General features: G+C 36.9%; 1 protein-coding gene across 1 annotated transcript in view; it reads left to right on the forward strand.

The window, feature by feature from the left end:
• Alg14 (ALG14 UDP-N-acetylglucosaminyltransferase subunit) overlaps nt 1–20,377 on the forward strand; it is an 88,130-nt gene that overhangs the window by 19,288 nt on the left and 48,465 nt on the right. The window contains exon 3 of the mRNA XM_076861781.1: nt 15,656–15,787. Coding sequence (XP_076717896.1) covers nt 15,656–15,787 — 132 coding nt within the window. The remainder of the gene's footprint in view (nt 1–15,655; nt 15,788–20,377) is intronic.

Below are 20,377 nucleotides of genomic sequence, written 5' to 3' on the forward strand. Positions count from 1 at the left end.
CTCAGCACCACATAAAAATAAATAAATAAAATAAAGTCATTGAATCCATCAACAACTAAAAAAAAAAATAAAAACAAAAAAACTTTGTGTTACACAAATAATCCATATCCTAACATTTTCAGTGGTTTTCTTAATATAAAAAAGTATGTTAGAACCAAAAGCCAATGTCTGTTAGAGGCATTCTTTATGTCTAAAAATCAAAGCCAAAATAAGAACATTTGCTACTAGTAACACTATTCTTTGTTTTGACCCTTCACCTAAGATGAAGTAAGAGGTATAAATATTGAAAAAGAAAAAATAAAGTCATGTATTCTATAAATAATTACATCTAGAAAAAAATAGTTAAAAGATTACCAAATATTAGTTTAGAAAAGTGTCATATGCAAGCTGAATATGCAAACACCAGTAACTTTCTTATGTGATATCAAAAACTATTAGAAAAATAATGGAAAAGATACCTTATGTATTAAACACTAGGATAGCTTCTTTTTTAAAAAAATATTTATGTTTTAGTTGTAGTTGGATACAATGCCTTTATTTTATTTATTTATTTTTTTATGTGGTGCTGAGGATTGAGCCCAGGCCCTCGCATGTGCTAGGTGAGCATTCTACCGCTGAGCCCCAGCCCCAGCCCTAGGATAGGTTCTTCAGTAAAAGGAAATAATATGGACACAATAGTGAAATCTTTCTAAGAGCCATTAAATGTGGAATAAATACAGAGGCATGTTCCTAATGTTTAAAATTTTACTTTTCTTTTGCCCAAATGTATAGTGCAGTAACAGTCAAAATTCAATGCTTTTTTTTTTTTTAACTTTGTTTATTCAACAAGAAATGTTTGCTTTCCATTTGCCAGACATTTTTGTGGGCAGTTGAGGTACATCAGTGAACAAAGCAGACCTGCCATCAGGGAGCTGACTCAACCCAAGTGAAGACAGTCAAACTAGGAATAGGAAATTGGAAAATCTGAAGCTCATTAGAAGGTGATCAGTGCTGGGAGGGCAATTACACAGGCATACAGGGACTGGACATTCTGATGAGGTGGAAGAGTTTCAGTTTCTTATAGAGACTTGAAGAAGATGGGGACAACTGGGATAATTGCATTTCAGGCAGAGGGATCAGTTTCCCAGCAGTCCTAAAATGGGGCATTCCTGGATATTGGGGGAATGACAGAGTCCTTGGAGCAGAATGAGTGGAGGGAGACATTGGGGACAGGGTGAGAACATAGGGCAGGGAGCCAGATGATAGAGGGCTTTGTAGGAATTCTAGGAATTTCCTCTCTTACTCTGAGGAAAATAGGTAGCTACTGGAAGGTTTTGCTGGAAGTTTGATCACTGTCATTGCTGTGTCTCAAAGCAAAAATGAAACCAAGGAAACCAACTGGATGGATGTTTGAGCAATCTGAATAGGAGATAGTGTACTTTGCACCAGTAAGGATAAAAAAAGGAGGGGAAACTGTTAGATTTTTGGATTTTTTAAAAAGTAGAGTTCACAAAATTTCCTGCAAATTGGGTTAGAATTTGAAGAAAAGAGAGAAAGAAGAGCATGACTTCAAAGTTTCTGTTCTGGATAATCAGAAGAACGGAGTTACTTTGTTATCAGTGTCCCTGGGTAGTCTGTAAGTGGAGCACCCCTGTTTTCAAGTGTCATTATAGTCTTTCATACACCCAAATTAATCAGCAGCCTCCACCATGGCTACAACTCCCTAAAACCTTCCTGGAATTCAAAGGGACTTCCCCAGGCTCTCCTTGCACTGATTCCAAACCATCTTAAGTCCTACCTATTTGTTTCCTGTACCTCTATTCTATCCTTTCTCCCTCTCTTTTTTATGCTTTTCCTGTTCCTCTCACTTTCCAGAAAAGTCTTTCAGGATTCAGAAATGGTCCTGGAAAGTCCTTCCCTGTGCTAAAGAACTTCTTTTATTGTGCTTTAATATAACCTTCCCTAATCTGTGTTGATGTCATTCCTCCATGCTGCCACCGGGTGGCAGCACACTGCTGAACATTGAGTAATTGGATCTAACTTAGAACTGCCAGTGGTGTGGAGATTTCTAGTATATATTAGACTGCTCTGGCAAATGGTAGTGGTGGGGTAGAAGCGGGGAGGTTTCCTTCACTTCTTTTTTAGGGAGTATCATATGCCATTTCCAGAGGAGATTTTCCTTTCTTGAATTTGAAAGAGCTTTATATAGGTTTGGAATAGTCTTTTTAGCCTGGAGAATGTTTTATTTAGACTTTTTCTACTGTATACCTTGCCAAACTTGTAGTACTGTTATATTTGTCCAAAGTGCTCTTTTTTGAGACAGATAGAGCAGCTCACTAGAAGCTTTGCCTTTGCAAAGGTAAAGTCCTTCTTGAAAACCAAAAGTAGATATGATTAGCCAGTTTCTAGATACAAAATTTATACTAAGTTTTATGAAGAATACAAGTAATGAAAGAAAGTGCTCTTTGACTCAAGAAGTTTTTGGTACAGTTTGGGAGGAAAGATCATAAATATTGTAAACCCTAAGAATTAATTAAAAGCATCACTGGTGAACTAGTGAGGAAAAGATAATATAGGTATTAGGTGCCTCTGAAGCCTGGGCTACGGTGTGGGGTTGAGGGCCTCTTGGTTGAAGTCTGCCTACTGAGCAGTTAGACTTCTTTGGAAACACCAAGCCAAATTGAAGATGGGATAAACTACTGCCCTGAAAATAGGGACTTTGGAGGAGTTCAAACATGCCCTGTGCCCCCAACATATATCACTTGGGTTCCTTTCTGGGTCTGTTCTCCAAATGCTACATTTATATCCTCCAGATTGAAAACTCAAAATTAGTTTTGAAGAAATTGATTTGCTCAGAGACTAGAACTATATATTCTAACATGTGGGCCCTGAATATTTTTTACCCTTCAATCAATATATTCCACCCAGCGCAGAGAGCTTCTAGCCTGCCCCTAATGCCAGTGTTGTTACTATTGACATTTGGGGGCCAATACATCTTTGTTGTGAGGGAATGTTCTGTGTAATCTCAGATGTTTAGCAGCAACCTTGGCTTCCATCCACTAGTTGCCAGTGCACTCCCCACTTAATCCCTAGTCATGACAACCCTGAATGTCTCCAGATCTTGCCAAGTAGGGTTAGAAGGAGTCTCTCCCTCCTCTTCCCCTTGAAAATCATTGGTTCAAACCAACATCTACAGACTCTCAAACAAATGAGGAATGCCTGTATCATGAGAGAAATCAAAACTGCAGTCAGCAAAGAAACTTAGAGAAAAAGGATCAAAGAAGAGGATACTATGGGGTGGGGTGCAGGGCTTAAAGAAAAGTTACTTTCAGAGAAATGAGAGGACATTAATTATATCTTTAAAAAAAGAATAAGGCCTGTTGTTTTGAACTCAGAAACACTAGGCTATTAAATTTTTGATTGCAGGAATTTAAAAAAAAAATTCATGAAGGATCACATTGAAGAACTCTGCCAAAAAGCTTAAGAAAAAGGTTGAAACCATAGAGAATAGTAAGAAAGCTAGACCATCAAACTGGATGTTGAAGGTCGGTTATCCAGCACAAATAAGGAAACAGAAGTTAAAACAAAACAAAAAATGATGACCCAGGAAAAATTCCCAGAACTAGAAGGACATGACCTTCAAAAGGACTCTCCCCAGCCCAATTAAACTGTAGCCTCAACAGCGTAAGTCATCTAAAGTTTCACAACTAATGATAAAGGGAAGATACCAAAACTTCCAGAAAGAGAAAGGAAAGAAGTCACATTGGGCCAGTGGGGGTGGGGCTGGGGGTGGGGAGCATTCCAAATAACATTAGAACAGTGGACCCAGTGGAAGTAATAACTTGTTGACATAAAATATTTGTTTACTGAAGAAATAACCCAGACATCCCATAAACCCCACTATTTTGAGGCTACTATATTTGAATTTTGGAAGCAGAAGTTTTGCTGTTACTTTAATAAGTAGGGATTCTTTTGGTTTACTTTTTGTTTTTGTTTTGAAGGGGTGTTTACACTGTTGGTTTTTATAAATAACTGACAGTTTAGTGGCTGCAGGATTTATCAGGTAAAACTAATATGACATACTTCCACTTAACACCACCTACTGTTTTCCACAAGGTGGGGTGCTAACTTCATACAACAAACTAAGACCATGTACAAGTTCCTGGGACTTCTAAAGTTAATGCATTTGATGTCTATCTTTAACAATTCCCAAGAAGTTCTAAAATAAATGTTTGTAAACTACATAATTACAATTGTGGGGCTGTTTTAGTTTGTAAACTACATAACAACTCAGGGTTTAACTTCATTATATTTTTAGGGTGTGACTAAGGTGTATGAATTTACTTTTTCCTCATTCCAGTGACTTTTGATACAGGTGAAAATAACTCTAATTTCGAAGAAATACAGTTATGAAATTTCTGATTAAGAAAATATAAGTTTTGCAAATAGAAATTCTGAAATGGCTGTTTCAGTAAATAGATGTTTATTTTCAAAATAATATATTAGGTAGATTTATACATTCTTCTGAAGTATTTTAAATAGCTTAACTTCTTCAGTTCCTTCTAGAACTACCTTTCTTCTGTCTCTGAAACTAATGGAAGGTAGGTTGAATCTTCTTTTAATCAGATTCTGATTTGATGGAATTGAAAGCATATTGCAGTTACTTCAACCTTCTAATAATTTTATCATTTTCCTGTATCACTTAAATTTGTATGGAATTCTTACAATGTGCAGAGCATTAATATTTTATAATTCAGCACTGTTGTTTCTCCATTTTAAAGCAAATTATTTATTATCTAATAACAATGTTTCAATTGAAACAAATAATTTTTTTTAAAACTGCTATATATATTGTGAGTATAAACATACAACTTCTTTTTGTTACTATAAAATTAGGATTCAACCCACTTGGGAATTCTCTGGGTACTTCCTTTTGCACAAATGGAGGTTCTTTGATCTCTTGAGCCACTAGACCTCAAGAAATGCTTCTGGAGCATGGTGGTTACAGTTACACCAGAGAAAGCATAACTCCAAGCCCTGTAAGTGCAACACTGTGACTGGTGATGCACTTCCAGTTTCAGTCAGGATTGACTGAGGAACTGAAGATGGCAAGGAAGGGAGAGGGATACAGTGAACACCAGGGGTATTCACTTGTCCTGCACGTTCCTGAGGTGCTCACTTTACAGTAACTGATGAAGTACTACATGCCTGAGGAGCCATAAAGTTCCAAACTGAGTGCTGCTAACAACCAGCTCTGTGAACTTGGACAAATCAATCTCCCTAGACCTCAGTGTCCCACTGTGAAATACCATGGCCTGGCTGAGATTAGGGATCTAGCTGCCACCATGATATCACATTTGGCTTAAGCCTGCTGTTCCAGGCCATCCCCTTAGGCCTTCCAGCATCTGCCTAGAATCCAGATTTTGAATATTGTCTTCCTGAATATCCCAGTTGGCTTGCTCTGTATATCCACCTGCCAGTCAGCCCATCAACCCAGTTGCAAATACAAACCCATATCTGCCCCATTTCATCCTACAAAGTACCTATACATATTTTCTAACATTCTTGTATTTTGTGCTTAGACAATGTTTTACTGACTCATAAAATTATGCTGAGATCCAGACCCTAATAAATAATGATATGCCCTCAGCCTAATTCTTTTTTTAGGGGGATTGAACTCAGGAGCACTCTACCACTGAGCCATATCTCCAGCTCTATTTTGTATTTTTATTTAGAGACAAGGTCTCACTGAGTTGTTTAGCACCTTGCTTTTGTTGAGGCTGGCTTTGAACTAGAGATCCTCCTGCCTTAGCTTCCCTAGCCGCTGTGATTACAGGTTGTGGGCCACCCCACCCAGCCGACCCTCGGCCTACCTCCTCTCTTGCATCCTCTCCATAGAGCAGGGTGATACCTTTCACCCCTGCTAGTAAGTTGAGAGTTGCTTCAGACTCTCCTTAAAAATCCCTCCTCCCGGGCTGGGGATGTGGCTCAAGCGGTAGCGCGCCTGCGTGGCATGCGTGCGGCCTGGGTTCGATCCTCAGCACCACATACAAACAAAGATGTTGTGTCCGCCTATAACTAAAAAATAAATACTAAAGTTCTCTCTCTTTCTCTCTCTCTAAACTCTCTCTCTTTAAAAAAAAAAATCCCTCCTCCCCATTTTTTGACCTCTTCATTTCTCCACCTTAGTGTTGCAGCTGTCTTTTATGCCTTCAGCATTGTTCTTCTGATCTCCCCAATAATTTCCCTTCTTTGGTTGTATCTCTACCCCTTCTGTCCTCCTCATATTTACCAGAATGTTATTTCTTGAATCCATATCTGGTAACATTACACCCTCTTTTTAACATCTGTTGGTATCTTCTCGTTGCCTTTAGATCCAAATACATATTCCTTAGAGTGACTTCGAAGGCTTTTCCTCTTCAATTTCATGTTCTGAAGCTCTATGCCTTGCTTCTTATGTGCCAAAATATAGTTCCCCAAATATTCCATGCTCTCTTGTGCCTGGCTGCTCTGAACATGCTACCTCTTCTGGACTACCCTTTCCCCGCTCTTCTATACCTGATATATTTATAGTTCTCACAAATCAGATCAGGTATCTCTTCCAGGAAGTCTGACTTATCAAAGTATAGTTAATGGTATCCTACTTGGTGCTAAAATAGTTTTTAATTTTTATGTCTCATATTGTATTTACCTCTTTGGTTGCATTTATCAGTCTATCAGTTTTCCTGGGTTGCCCTGCCAGACTATAGTGAGTTCCCTGTGAATGTGTGAAGCCCAGTTCCTGTCACCTGGTAGGTGCTTATTGGATATTAAGTGAATGGATGAATATGTGAATGAATCTGCTTAAATGAAGAATGTAGCTCTGAAATCAAGTGTTATAAACAGTTGTTTATACAATAAAATGAACAATCAAAGAAATTTGTTAACTTTCACAATGGTCTTATTTCTGGTAAACCTGTAAAGCTATACAAGTATATCACTAACAATTGTCTGTGTCTCTCTACTCTTTATCTTTGTTAATGGTCCTTCATAGGACTGCCACAGTACTGCCTCCAGCAGCTCCAAGCTCTCCCATCAGGGTTAAAAACCTGGCTTAATACTATGTATTAGACTGGCTGAGGAAAAGTAGGTTTCTTATAGCATGTGGGAAATTTGAAGCCTCCTTTTCCCAGATCTTTTCCAGAAGCCCTAGACAGATCTCCTGCCTCATGGTCTCTACTGAGGTTATGCTCCCACCTTTCATCCAATCATTGTGGCTAGGGATGGCTCTGTGTGTGTGTGTGTGTGTGTGTGTGTGTGTGTGTGTGTGTTTTAAATTATGGTTATTTTGATTTCAGAATGATTCACTGAGCCTTTCAACATAAATTTGAAAAGAAAATCCTCGATGTTGCTTAAGGTCTTCTAGGCCCACTGTTAGAGCCAGGGTTGGGGATGAAGGAGATGAAATGAATACCACCAAAACCATTTGGCAGAGAATGTGAAAAGAATGAGTTGTCCAAAGGAAAATTGGGGTATTATCAAAAGAAGGGGTCAATAAAGGCTAGGAAGAAGACAACAAATGTTCTTTGTAAAGAGCTTTAAAATCTTTATAGAGCCAGAATCCCATAATTGTTTCACAAACAAACTCCTTTTTTATTTTCCTGAATCCTGAGACTGCTAGGCAAGAAGGACTTTGTCAAGGTGAAGTGAGGAGTGACTATAGACCTTGGGGTAGAGCTAGAGTGGCAGCTTTGTCTTTGACAAGTCAGACTTGAAATCCAGTATGGGATCATGGTGGCTAATTGAGGGTCAGTGATCAGAGCCAGGCCTCTTTGTTCCACAGTGAAAGATGGAGGTCCAGAGAGGTTGATTTGCTCAGGGTGACAGTTTGTTATTGGCAGGACTCCACTTGAAACACAACTTCCTCATGCATATGTCACTTATGGTACTTCTTCAGCTACCATGAAGTAAATGTATACCAAATACTTGAAGGACATGCATATTAAAAATTTTTGTGGTAAATTATAATCATCTTGATTTTAGAATGATTGGTTGAACCATCCAACATTTATATGTGTGTGTGTGTGTGTGTATACACACACACACACAATATATATATATATATATATATATATATATATATATATATATGTAAATAAACACATACACAGCATTATTTTTCAAATGTTTTGAAAGAAAGCTGAAACTATTTTTGGTTAAATGAAATTTTATTATTTTAGTTTTGTCTTGATTCCAAGATTCTGCAATAGTGTGGCATTCATTAAATAATAAATGTATTGTATGTTTCAATGTGTGGTAACAGCAAAGAATGACTTCATAGACCACTTGATCTGTTCTATTGTGGTTTATGATGCCATCTGGATTCTTTGGTGGAATTATTTCCATCTAAATCACTGTAAACTTCTATTTCATTTTCACAAATGTCAAGCCAGATATATTTGTGGCTTTTAGCAGTGGTGCAATTCTGGAACATACTTTGAAAGTTATTAGTTGTCATATACTATTAGTATTTAACTCAGTATTTAACATATTTTCAGACAAACTAGCATCCTGAAGAAAAAAGCATTTCTCCACTTTATATTTTTATTCGGCAGAATCTACTTTTCTTGTTTATCTTGCCACTATACATTTGGTTGTACATCAGTCAAATATGCGCAGGGAGTATTGGGAGGCCCTGTGGGCATATAGAATACAGTAAGACATGGCTCCTACCCCTCCTTAATAGGAAACTCAGATATATTGCCAGGATGTCCTCACTAGGATATATCTTTTTCTTTATGATGGTGAGAGAGAAAGTCCTACTTATTTGTCCATTTGTATGAAAGAGACTGGATCATGTTCAAAATATGAATATATGTTTAGTATATACACATTGAACTGCAAAGAAAGAAAGGACCCAATTAATGTATCTTTTCTAGGAGTATGTGAACCCAGTTGGCTGCAAGAACATAATAAAACCCCAGAACTTGAAAGAAGGAACTTGGGGCCTAAGGTTCAATAGAAAAGTCTGAAGATTTCCGAGGTCCTATGGTCTTATTCTGGTTTTTCTTCCAAAAGGCTCTGGGAATAGGGCTGGGGGCTGGGAGGTCATTGGTAACAATGTAGATGGGGTTGGTAGACCAAACCTACACAACAGAACAGGACACAAAAGACAAACAGAAGGAGACAGAGAACCTAGTTCCCCTAGAACCAGGGGAAGAAACAACAAACTCTATGGCTGTGTGTTTGTAAATGTATAGAGTAGGTGAGTTTAAAAACAAAGAAAGGAAATGAGCCAGAATGGGTAATGGGTTATGTGTTGGAGCAATAGGATGCTAGGAGTAAACTCCATAGGGAGCTGGTACAGCTTCTCAAGGATTGGGTAAGGTGTACATCTCAGAGAAACAAGAAGCATCTGTAGAAGTTGAGTCAGTAGCACATTTCAGGACATGTAGAAAGGAAGACCTGGGTTGAGATCCTGGCTCTGTTACCTTGATAGCATCCACATTTCTCATATGTGAAGTGGGCATTTTGGATGAGTTGGTCTCTTATAACCCTGAGATACAATGAGATTCAGAGCCAGCATCTTCTTCATTGCCATCCCCCAGCATGGACCATGGACTTAACTTCTAGAAATGTTAATGATAGTCATTATCTATTCAGCAAGTATTCATGGAGTACTCATGATGTGGAAAGCACCATTCTGGATCCTGGGATGAATAAGATGAAATCCTTCTCTCATGGAGCTTCCATCTTGGAAAGGAGGCAGGATACACACATAAAAGAACAGATTAATTCAATGTACTGATAATTGCCCTGAAGACTATAAAATAAGACAGTGTGGTGGAGAGTGACCATGTATTGGGGGAGAATGTCTCCCCTCTGAGAAGACAATGTTTAAATGAGAGTTGATTTGTAGGGAGAAACTAGCTGTGAGACTATCTGGGGACAAAGCAGACTGGTTAGAATGAATAGAAAAGGCCATCAGCAAGGAAAGTGTTTGATGCGTTGAAAGAACAGACAGAAAAACAGTCTGGCTCCAGGGAGTAAACCAGGAGGGATTAGAGAGGCATCAGATTATATGGACCTTGGGAGTAATAAGGAATTTGAACTTTATTCCAAATGCAATGGAAGGTTTTAAGCAGGAAAATGAAGGGATCTGCTTTACATTATAAAAAGATAGCTCTGGCAATTTTATAGAGATTAAATTGTAATAGAAGGAGAGAGAAGCAAAGAGTCTGTTGTAGTAGTTAAGAAGAGAGATGGTGGTGACATGAACCATAGGAGTAGTAGAGACGCTTGGAATAGTGGATAGCTATGGAATGTGTGTAGAGGTTTTAGAATAAGGAAACATAGGGACAACCCGCTCTCTACCTTTCTCTCTGCCAACTCCAACATAAATCTTCATTTCTCTGTGGGAAATCTGATAGATCCTATTCTTCATTTGTTGATTTATGTCCTGAGAATATGATAGTTCATTTTCAAGTCACTGTAGAAAAGCTTAGTGGATAGGGAAAAGCAAACAAAAAGTATATCTTTCATAGCCCTAGTAGAATGGATTGAGAGAGCCAGTTTAGCAGCCCACAGTGTCCTTCAAAGGAAATATTTCTTTCCTGGGTCTCTAAGAATCCAGGAAAAGACTACCCTACTTGGGCCATATGGCCATTCCCAAATCAAACAGTGGTTCTGTGTGGTGAGCCGTTTCTGCAGATTATGGTCGCCATTGCAAGATGGCGCTGGCTCCACTGTGGTCTGTAACAAACAACTCCTTGTTTGGGAGAGTTGGTGCATGGTTTCTCAGCACCCTGTGAGAAAGTTCCACGTGGCAGCTTCGCATTGGGGCTTGGGATGCTTTATTAAGGCTGGGAGGGGCATCCGAAAAGGAATTAGAAGAAATATCAAGGGCCTGAATAAACTGCTGAAAGAAGATTCCTGAGTTGCGTCTTCCTTGCGTGCAAGGGGTCGCGACAGTTCTGGAAGTCAATCAGGGTGATTGTGGTAAAATGATGGCTACGGCTTCTTTTATGTACTACATTCCTTTATAGAACATTAAGGAGGGTCAGGAATAGTCCCCTCAAGGAACAAGTATAGACTAACAAAACAATACATCTATAAAGATGCCTTTCATTTGGATTTCTCCAGATACCACAACCCCCAGGGAATTCCTGGCCAAGGGTCATAGCCAGACCTGAATTGTGGCTCTCTGAACCTCTTGTCTCATTCCTTTGTCTTCAAAAGAACTTTTGTTAAGACCAAAATACAAGCCTTCTATTAATAGTTTTTTTTTTTCTCACTGACTTCTTTATATATGTGATTATTTTGTAAAACTTTAAAAAACTCTCTCAAGATTTTGCCAAGCCAGGTTCTCAGCATTTCCTTTAGGGGTGTCATCAGACACCCAGGACCCACCTCTATGGGTCAAGCATGGGAGAAGAGTTAATAATTTAAATGGACTACTGGGTGGTAACTGTATGCAGGTAGATGGCTGGGTGGCAAGGCATCATTTGGGGTGTGGCCTTTGGAACTATACCTGTCCCCTTGCTTTCTCTCTCTCTGCTTCCTGGCTGCTATGATCCTAGCGGTTTTCTTCCACCATGCCTTTCCACCATGATGTTTCTGCCTTGGATCCTGTTGACCATAGACCCAACCTCTGAAACCATGAACCAAAATAAACTTTTCTTCCTCTAAGTTGTTCTTGTTACAGTTGTTTTGGTGACAGTAACAAAAAGCTGATTAACACAAAGAACAATCTCTTTTTGGTGGGATTTCCAGATACCTGATTGATTATTAGATTATTAAAAAATAATGTGAGGAAGATCTGTATGGAATTTGGAGGTGGAGACTTCTCTAGTACAGAACTGCAAGCCAGAGAGTGACACCATATGAACTCTCCTGTTCCCATGGCAGTTGTGTTTATCTCACTGTTAAGACTTTCAGCTTGACTTCATCCCAGCTACCACTGAAACTCCTCTTCTTGTCCTTTAATGCAGAGTTTCCCATCCCATTGACTCTTTTTTAAAAAACATTTTTATACATTTATTTATTCATTTTTATTGGTGCTGAGTATTAAACCTACTATCTTAAACGTGCCTGGCAAGTGCTGTACCATTGAGCCCCAACCACAGGCCCCCACCATTGACTCTTCAGACTGTTCTGAATAAATAACTTTCCCACTGACTTAGAAAAAGCTACTCATTGCCCTCCCTTGTAGATACTTCTGAGAGCAGAATGAGACACTGTTAATTATACTGAGACTACAGGTATTAACAGGCCACCTCTGCACACTGAGTGATCACTATAAACATGTGGTCACTGACCCAGTTAGCTTTCGCACACAAGTGGAACCAAGACACCTCTCCAGCTAAGCATCTGGTCTGGAAGTTGGAATGTCAGGTCCCTTGCCTGGTGCAACCAGAAGTCAAGAGAGGCCATAAAACTTGAGTTACTAGTCTTACTGTCTTACCCTCATGCCTCAGTTTATGTCTCAGAGATCACTTAGTTCCCATCTAGAAATGCCTCCTCTAATTTCCATTCTTCTGAGAATGAATTGAAACTTCCCAAACCTACTTTCATCACTTCTTCAGGCTGCCTATGGGGGGATGAGATGTAGACTCTTTGATGTCCAGGTCTAGGGAAGCTGTCTCCAGCCCCAGACACACTTGCCTTACCAAGCCTGGGTGTGTTCTTCCTTGAAGCCAAGATGAAATCAGAGGAACCAGACTCAAACTGGTCACCTTTCTGTTCCCATGGGACACTGTTCACATGTAATCCAGAAATATTGTTCATACTTCTTTAGGAAATTTTAAAATTATACAGCTTTTTTAAAAAATTAAAGGACCATGATAAATACTTTTGGTTTTTTTGAAGGAAATATTACAGATATTGAGATCAGGCCACAAAAAGTTGGATGGAAGTAACATATAAAACACTTACAATAAGACCCTACTGGGTTATTTTTTTTTCTTGTAGGGACTATTTTTATTATAATAATCATAATAACAGGGCATCTTATTGGATTCAAGTGTATTTTGTAATATATGTCTGAAATCCTAAAAACATTGAAGACTAGAGAAAATTTTTTTGAATTTTTCACAAGTTTATTTAATAGCAAAAACTATTTGATCTGGTTTGAAGCTTATGGTCTACCCTACTCAGTATAGCTGTTCATATTTTACTGCAGAAATAATAATATTATTATTATTATTATTATTATTATTATTATTTGATTATTTCTGCAAACTCCAGAGGAGGACATTATATGTGGTGTATATACCATGTTACCTGTCCACACTCTTCTGACCCAAAAGGTTTCTGAAAAATTACTTTTGGCTCTGAAAAATTGCTTAGCCTGCCAATTAATAGTCCCCACACATTAAGTAAACACAAGCCTCAAACAAGTCTGCCTCTACTTTTTTACTGCTGCCTGTATCATCCATAGTTTGAAGATTATCAGAATTAGCTTTTAATTCAGTATTGAACACCTTAAGCCTTTGGAAAGAAGAAACAACATTGATTGATAATGATTGGTAAGTAAATAAAAATAGTGGAGTTAAAAAATTGAGCCCAGATTCCCCCTTCTCTACTGATATACCACAGAAAGAGGAGAACATATCTTTTGTCATCATACAAAGAAATAGAGTTGTTACATGTGCAGTCCATTTTCACTTTGTGGCGGAATATTTAAGAACCATACTCATTCCCTCATTCTCTCTTTGAGCATGTCAGAATCCTCCAATTTCACACATTTTTCTGATTGGAAAAAAAAAAAAACACTTAAGACTACTAGTTTTACTTATGTATTTTCCACTACTTTAGAGAAAGGCTTTTTTGTTCCTTTCTCAAGGAACATCTTATTCCTCAAGACCAAAGGGGGAGGGAGTATTATTAAATATTTGGTTCTTTATTCTCTGACTTAACTGTGTGGAAGCCAGGCTCTAAGAAAGTCCTCATTGATTTCTCCCTTTCCAGTATCACACTCCTTTATAGGTTCCTTTTCATATAGAATAGGTTTGGCCTGTGTAACTATTTGGATTTTGCAGAAGTGACAAGTGTGACATAAAATTGGGTCATAAAAGACATTGTGGTTTCTGCCTGGCCCTCTCTTGGAACATACACTTTTTGGAAGTTTGCACTTGTGTAATTAGAACACTTGGGTTGCACTATTAGAAGATCCATGTGACAAGGAACTAGGGCCACCAGTCAACTACTAGCACTAAATTGCCAGACAACAACCAAGCCATTTTGGAAGTGGATTCTCCAGCCCCAGTCAAGCACTCAAATATTTGTAATCCCAGAGAACACTTGATTTCAAGTTCATGAGATATTCCAAGCCCAAGTTACTCAGCCAAACTATTCCTGGATTCCTAAACCACAGAAAGAGGGGGTTGGGTTGTTGTTTTAAGTTGCAAAGTTTTGGGACAATATGTTAGTCAATAATAGATAACCAAACACGTGGAACTTTGATACAAGGAAAATGTGTTGGTTTCTCTATGAAAATAATAATACATTCTTATGAATTTCAAATATATATATATATATATATATATATATATATATATATATATATATATATATAAAATCCAGCAAATGAAAATATCCTGTAGTATCATCTGGCACATAGTTCCAGATTTTCTTCATGCAAATGCTAACATATATGTGTATGCCTGTGTATACAAATACATATGTATAAAAGTGTGTATGAATGTTTTGTTAAGACAGTGGATCACAGTGAACATACTTTCCTACAACTTGTACTATTCACTTACTGTGATAATGTCCACATAAGTACATGTAGATCTATGTCATTTGTTAATATATTTTCATATTTTATTCTACTGACTTCTCCATTCCCTATTGGAGAATATTTGGTCTGTTTTAAATTTCCACAAATGTAAATAATGAGATAGTGAATGGACATATGTGTGCTCTATTTCTGGAAGCAGAAATGCTGGATCAAAAATAAACATATTTAGGGGCTGGGATTGTGACTCAATGATAGAGTGCTTGCCTAGCATGTGTGAGGCACTAGTTCGATCCTCAGCACCACATAAATAAATAAATAAAATAAAGATATTGTGCCCATCTACAACTAAAAAAAAAAAAAAATTAAAAAAAAAAGAAAACACATTTAAAATTCTGACAAGTTCTTCCAGAATGACCTCCCAAAAGTCGTACCAAAATATTTGATCAGGGAATATAAATGTCTGTTTCCCTACACCCTCATCGATACTGAGTATCCACAATCATTGTCAAATGACAAATTGTTTTCCTTTTGTACTTGGTGCCAATTTTTCGTGTATTTCTTATACATTTGTATTTCTTCTGTTTGAAATTAGCTGTCAATCTTCTTTGTACATCTTGACATAAGGCTTTCTTATATATCAATTTATAAGACCTCTTTGTATATCAGCATGTTAAACTCTTGGCCCATAATATATAATGTATAGAAAATCTCTCCATATTTACTGTTGAAACGGACACATATTTTTTCAATTACATTTAATAACTTTTCTGTCATAACCCAGATAGATGAGTGCTAGATAAAGCATGAAATAGGCTTTGTAACTCTAATTTAGAAGTGATTAGAATGGAAATTAAAAATAAATAAGAAAATATTTCCTGTTTCTGCAAATGTTGCTTATGTTTATCTTTGGTATCAGTAACTCAATTGGTTTTGATTTCTACTGTTTTATTCTAGTATCCCCAATACTACATTCATCAAATTCCAAGAAGCCGGGAGGTTCAGCAGTCCTGGTTCTCCACAGTGTTCACCACCTTGCACTCCATGTGGGTCTCCTTTCCTCTGATTCTCCAAGTAAAGCCAGACTTGGTAAGCAAAACCATCACTAAGGAGAGGGAAGGTGTCTCTCCTATGGATCTTTCATTTATAGCTGGATTTATTATTTTCTTAAACAGCTAACATTTATCAGTGTGCCAGGTAGTATACTGGACTTTTTACTAATATGTGCTAAAAATCATCACTTAAATGTACTTTGCTGAAAGAGGTAACAATTTTTTTACCTTCCTTTTCTCGCTATGACTTCAACTCAAAAGTTGCCCTTTTGTCCTCCTTGTCTCTTGTCAAAAACACTAATACAGCAAGCAGTGTCTTTAACCAGTTTATGTGCCAGTTCATCTATGGTTCCTAACCAGCATCATGATGCTGGTCAGCAATAGTCTTTTTGTTTTTGACAAGACTCTATAGCCAGATATGGATTTAGTGGGCAGAATGTCATACATGCTCAGGTGTTCATAAGAAAGCAGTACAGAATATCAGCAAAAAATTGATTAGTATTCACTGTATTCAGCCTTCCTTTCCTTACCTCTAAAAGTCTTAATTTCTCTTGTGGTTTTTAAGATGAAGTTCTATTATTAAACTACAAATGTACTTCAGTAGACAATGTATATCAGTGTATTTGTTATCACATTAATATGCACAGTTCTTAAATAATGCCCTCAATTCTGTTGAAGGCAGAATCCATTAACTAACTGGCAAAGCCTGAAAGGAAACTCTTACTTACTTCCCAGATATATGAGTTCTGGCAAGGTGTGTGTTATTCTCATGAACAGTTGAACAGAAATGCATTTAGCTACAATGATTTTGAAAGATAACTATTGGTTTTGTCATTGCCTTTCATCAGCTGGATTACTGCAGGATCCCTCTTTTGGATAAGAATTTTAAAAATCTTGAGTTTTCTACATGTGATTGTTTTTAAGATATATTATTTACATACAGTAAAATACACAGCTTGACCATATCCCTAGCAAAATATAGAACATTTCCATCCCCTAAAATGTTTTTTCTTGCCCCTTCCCAACCAGTCCCTGTCCTCAAGCAACCATTGTTCTGATCTCTATTACCATAGAATAATTTTACATATATTTCCTTTTAAATTTTTGTCAGGTTTATCTCATAGTCTGCAACCACATTTTTAACATGTGAAATTCAGATGTTCCCCTTAAAGATTACTACTGTTCCAAAAGGATTAGTTAATTTATTTCTAAAACTCAAGAGACTTATATAGGGAGAACAATGGTCTTTACATTAAAACTGACAATTGCTATCATACACTATTACTGATACTTACATCACTAGAGAAGCATGGCCATTTTCATGGGCAATAGCTAGCTTGAGTGCAGTGACATTGATGGTGACAAGATGATGTCTCTGGTGAATGCAAAGGAGCTCTATCTATCTTAAATTTTTGGTATACTCGTAGTGGAACATTTTGTGGGGCATGAAACATTTGCCTCCAAGACCACTTTGACTTTCCCTGTCCTGGGGATTGAACTCAGGGCCTCACACATGCTAGGCAAGGGCTCTGCCACTGATCTTCATCCCCAGCTCTCACTTTGGCTTTCATTTTATTTTAGTCAGTTCCCTTCTGGATCTCATTCTTCACCTTAAAATGAAGAAATTGGACTAGATATTCTCTAAATTTTCTTCTAACTTCATCTAAATTTTTATGAGCGCCATAAATTTGCTTGTAAAAAGTAGAAGAAAATATTATGTTTTTGAGAAATTAGAGAAGGGGGTAAATGTTAAGATTTATTTTCATTTTTAAGTAACTTAATTAAAAATATTATATCAAATCTGAACATTATCCAGTCAACTCTTTTCATTTGGATGGCTTCACCAGATGAGTTCTCACTTAATGAAATCAAGTTAATGATTAAGAGGTCTCTTTTTACTACACTGAAAGAACTACAGCATGTAGATCTCTCCTATGTTCATCTGTAATGGACTGAATATACATGTCTCCACCAAATGCATATGTTGAAACCCTAACCCTCAAGATGATAATATTATAAGGTGGGGCCTTTGGAAGAGCACTTCCCTCAGGAATGAGGTTAACCTCTTATAAAGGAGACCCCAGAAAGTATCCTCACACCTTCCACCACGTAAGGCCACAGTGAGAAGAAGGCTGTCAGTGAGGAAGTCGGCCCTCACAAGGAAATGAACCACTTTGCTTTGATCCTGGGCCTTCAAGACTCTGGAAGTATGAGAAATGAATATTTGTTTTTGTTTTTTTGGTGGCGGGGGGAACCAGGGATTGAACTCAGGAGCACTCAATCACTGAGCCACACCCCCAGCCCTATTTTGTATTTCATTTAGAGACAGAGTCTCACTGAGTTTCTTAGTGCCTTGCTTTTGCTGAGACTGGCTTTGAACTTGGGATCCTCCTGCCTCAGCTTCCTGAGCCACTGGGATTACAGGTGTGCGCCACCATGCCCGGCTCAAATATGACAAGCACCCAACTTGTCATATTTTGTTATAGCAGCCAAGATAATAATCCTTGGCTTTTTAAAATAATTTGTATCACAAAGCACCATTCCTTCTTTATTTCTTTAAAAAGATGAAAGAAAACCCTACTCTTAGAAAGGATAGCAGCATGGTGGTCTACATTATTGAAGTTGTTTGATCAACTTCTTTTTCACTGTGTGCACCTGAGTTATAAGTCTGCTGATTCAATCAACTCTGTCCCCTACTTTGTCATCCATGTAATATAAATAAATATAATTTCCTTATTGTTCCAGAGGTAATGCTGAATGATAGAATACTTTAATTCTTTTTAAATGAAAACTTCATCTGGTATATAACAGCTAAGTAACTAAACTATTTATTAAGTAACTAACTATTTATTAAGTAACTAAAATGTGCTAGACCTGATACTAAACAATTTGTAGGGATGCTGTATGGGATAGGTGGGTAGTACTGCTATTTGCATTTAATGGATAAAGGAACTGACACTGTAAAACATTAAATTACTTGCTCAGAGTTTGAACTAATAAATAACAGATCTGGAAACAGAGTTCAAGTCTTTCTGATTACTAAGCCTAAGACCTTAACTGGTAAACTGTATGTCACTATTTCTGGCTCACACCTTGGAAGATGATTTTGTTCATTTAAAACAAACAGTGAATCAGTTAATAAATTACCTTATCAGTACTTTAAGCACACTCCCTGTATATAATAGGTAGTAAAAACGAAAATATGTCCTAGCAAATATTTCCCAGGTAAGTGTCTGCTTTCAAAGTAGATGTAACAGAGACTAACCTACTTGAATAATAATAATAGTACAGATTTTAAAATTAAATTTCATGTGTTTTTGTCAAAATATACATATATATTTTATAATTCAAAATGGCTGTGAAACAAAGTGATATTAAAGAATTACTAAAGAAGTATTGCAGAATTCTATAAATAAAATTATGTAAGAAAATTAATTGAATTCAAGTTTTCCAGTTTCTTATTAAAGAAAGTCATATGTAAAAATCATGTGCTGTTTTTCTCTCTTAATTTACTTTTTGTATGAGATGGTAATGTAAAAACCTTATGTTATTTTTGAGGAAGATGCATGTAAATTTGTTTATTGAGTGTGTAAATCATGCTTGTTTTGTCCAAGCTAATTAGATGTAGAACCTGTCCTAGAGAAAAATTATAAACCCTGTTTTGAAGACCTGAATCTAATCCTTGACAATTAGAATAGTGGTTTCTTCTCTTATAAAGTCATAAAATACATTTTGTGTGATTCTAATATTTCTTACATTGTATTTTTCAAGAAGTTTTATTTTTATAGGACTTTGATAGGCATCAGTCAATAAAAGTTACAGATTCCTAGGACTGTGCTTCAAGTTAAAGTGAGTAGTGGACCTTAAGTAGATCAGTGGTTGCTAGAGTCTGGTGCTAGGGGAGAAATTTGCTTCTGAAAGACTTATGGAATTTTTTGAAAGAGGAACTATTGTGTTGTTTATGAAAGTGGTTATTTGATGGTAAGTGGTTATCAAAACTCAAATCTGTATAATAAAAGATAAATTTTACTGAATGTAACATATCTTTTATAATTAATTTTATAATTAATAAATATTAATTATAAAATAAAGTGGATTAAAATGTGTATCATTGCCAAAAGCAACAACATTTTTCCTCCGGTAGCTTTGTATACAGCACTTAGTTATCTTTTAATGAAAGTAACTTGATGAGTCACTACTCACTTCTTATTTGACACTTAAGCACTCCAGTGTTTATAGGCCTAGAGAGGTGGAACAGTACTTGAATTGAGTTAATAACATTCATCTAAAGTTTCTCACATAAAATTCAACATCCTTTTATTAAAAATATGGTTCAGAGAGCATTAGTGACTGCCTAAAGTCTTGTTTTTTGTTAAATGAACTGAGATACCTGGTTATTTCCACCACTGTTTTTGTTTGTTCCTGGAAGCAATAGACTAACATCAGGTTTTGAATGCTCTCTTATATATTTGTAGATAAATTTGTAATTGAATTTATTATCCTCAAAGTAGTAGTATTACACGTATTTATCAAAAGCCATCTATGCTCTACTTCTTCACTTGGATGTTTGATAAGCATCTGAAACTTGGCCCATAATAGTAGGTATTTCCTTCCCTTCCCCATTTTG

The sequence above is a fragment of the Callospermophilus lateralis genome, chromosome 7 (assembly GCF_048772815.1).
Source record: "Callospermophilus lateralis isolate mCalLat2 chromosome 7, mCalLat2.hap1, whole genome shotgun sequence".
Lineage (NCBI taxonomy): Eukaryota > Metazoa > Chordata > Mammalia > Rodentia > Sciuridae > Callospermophilus > Callospermophilus lateralis.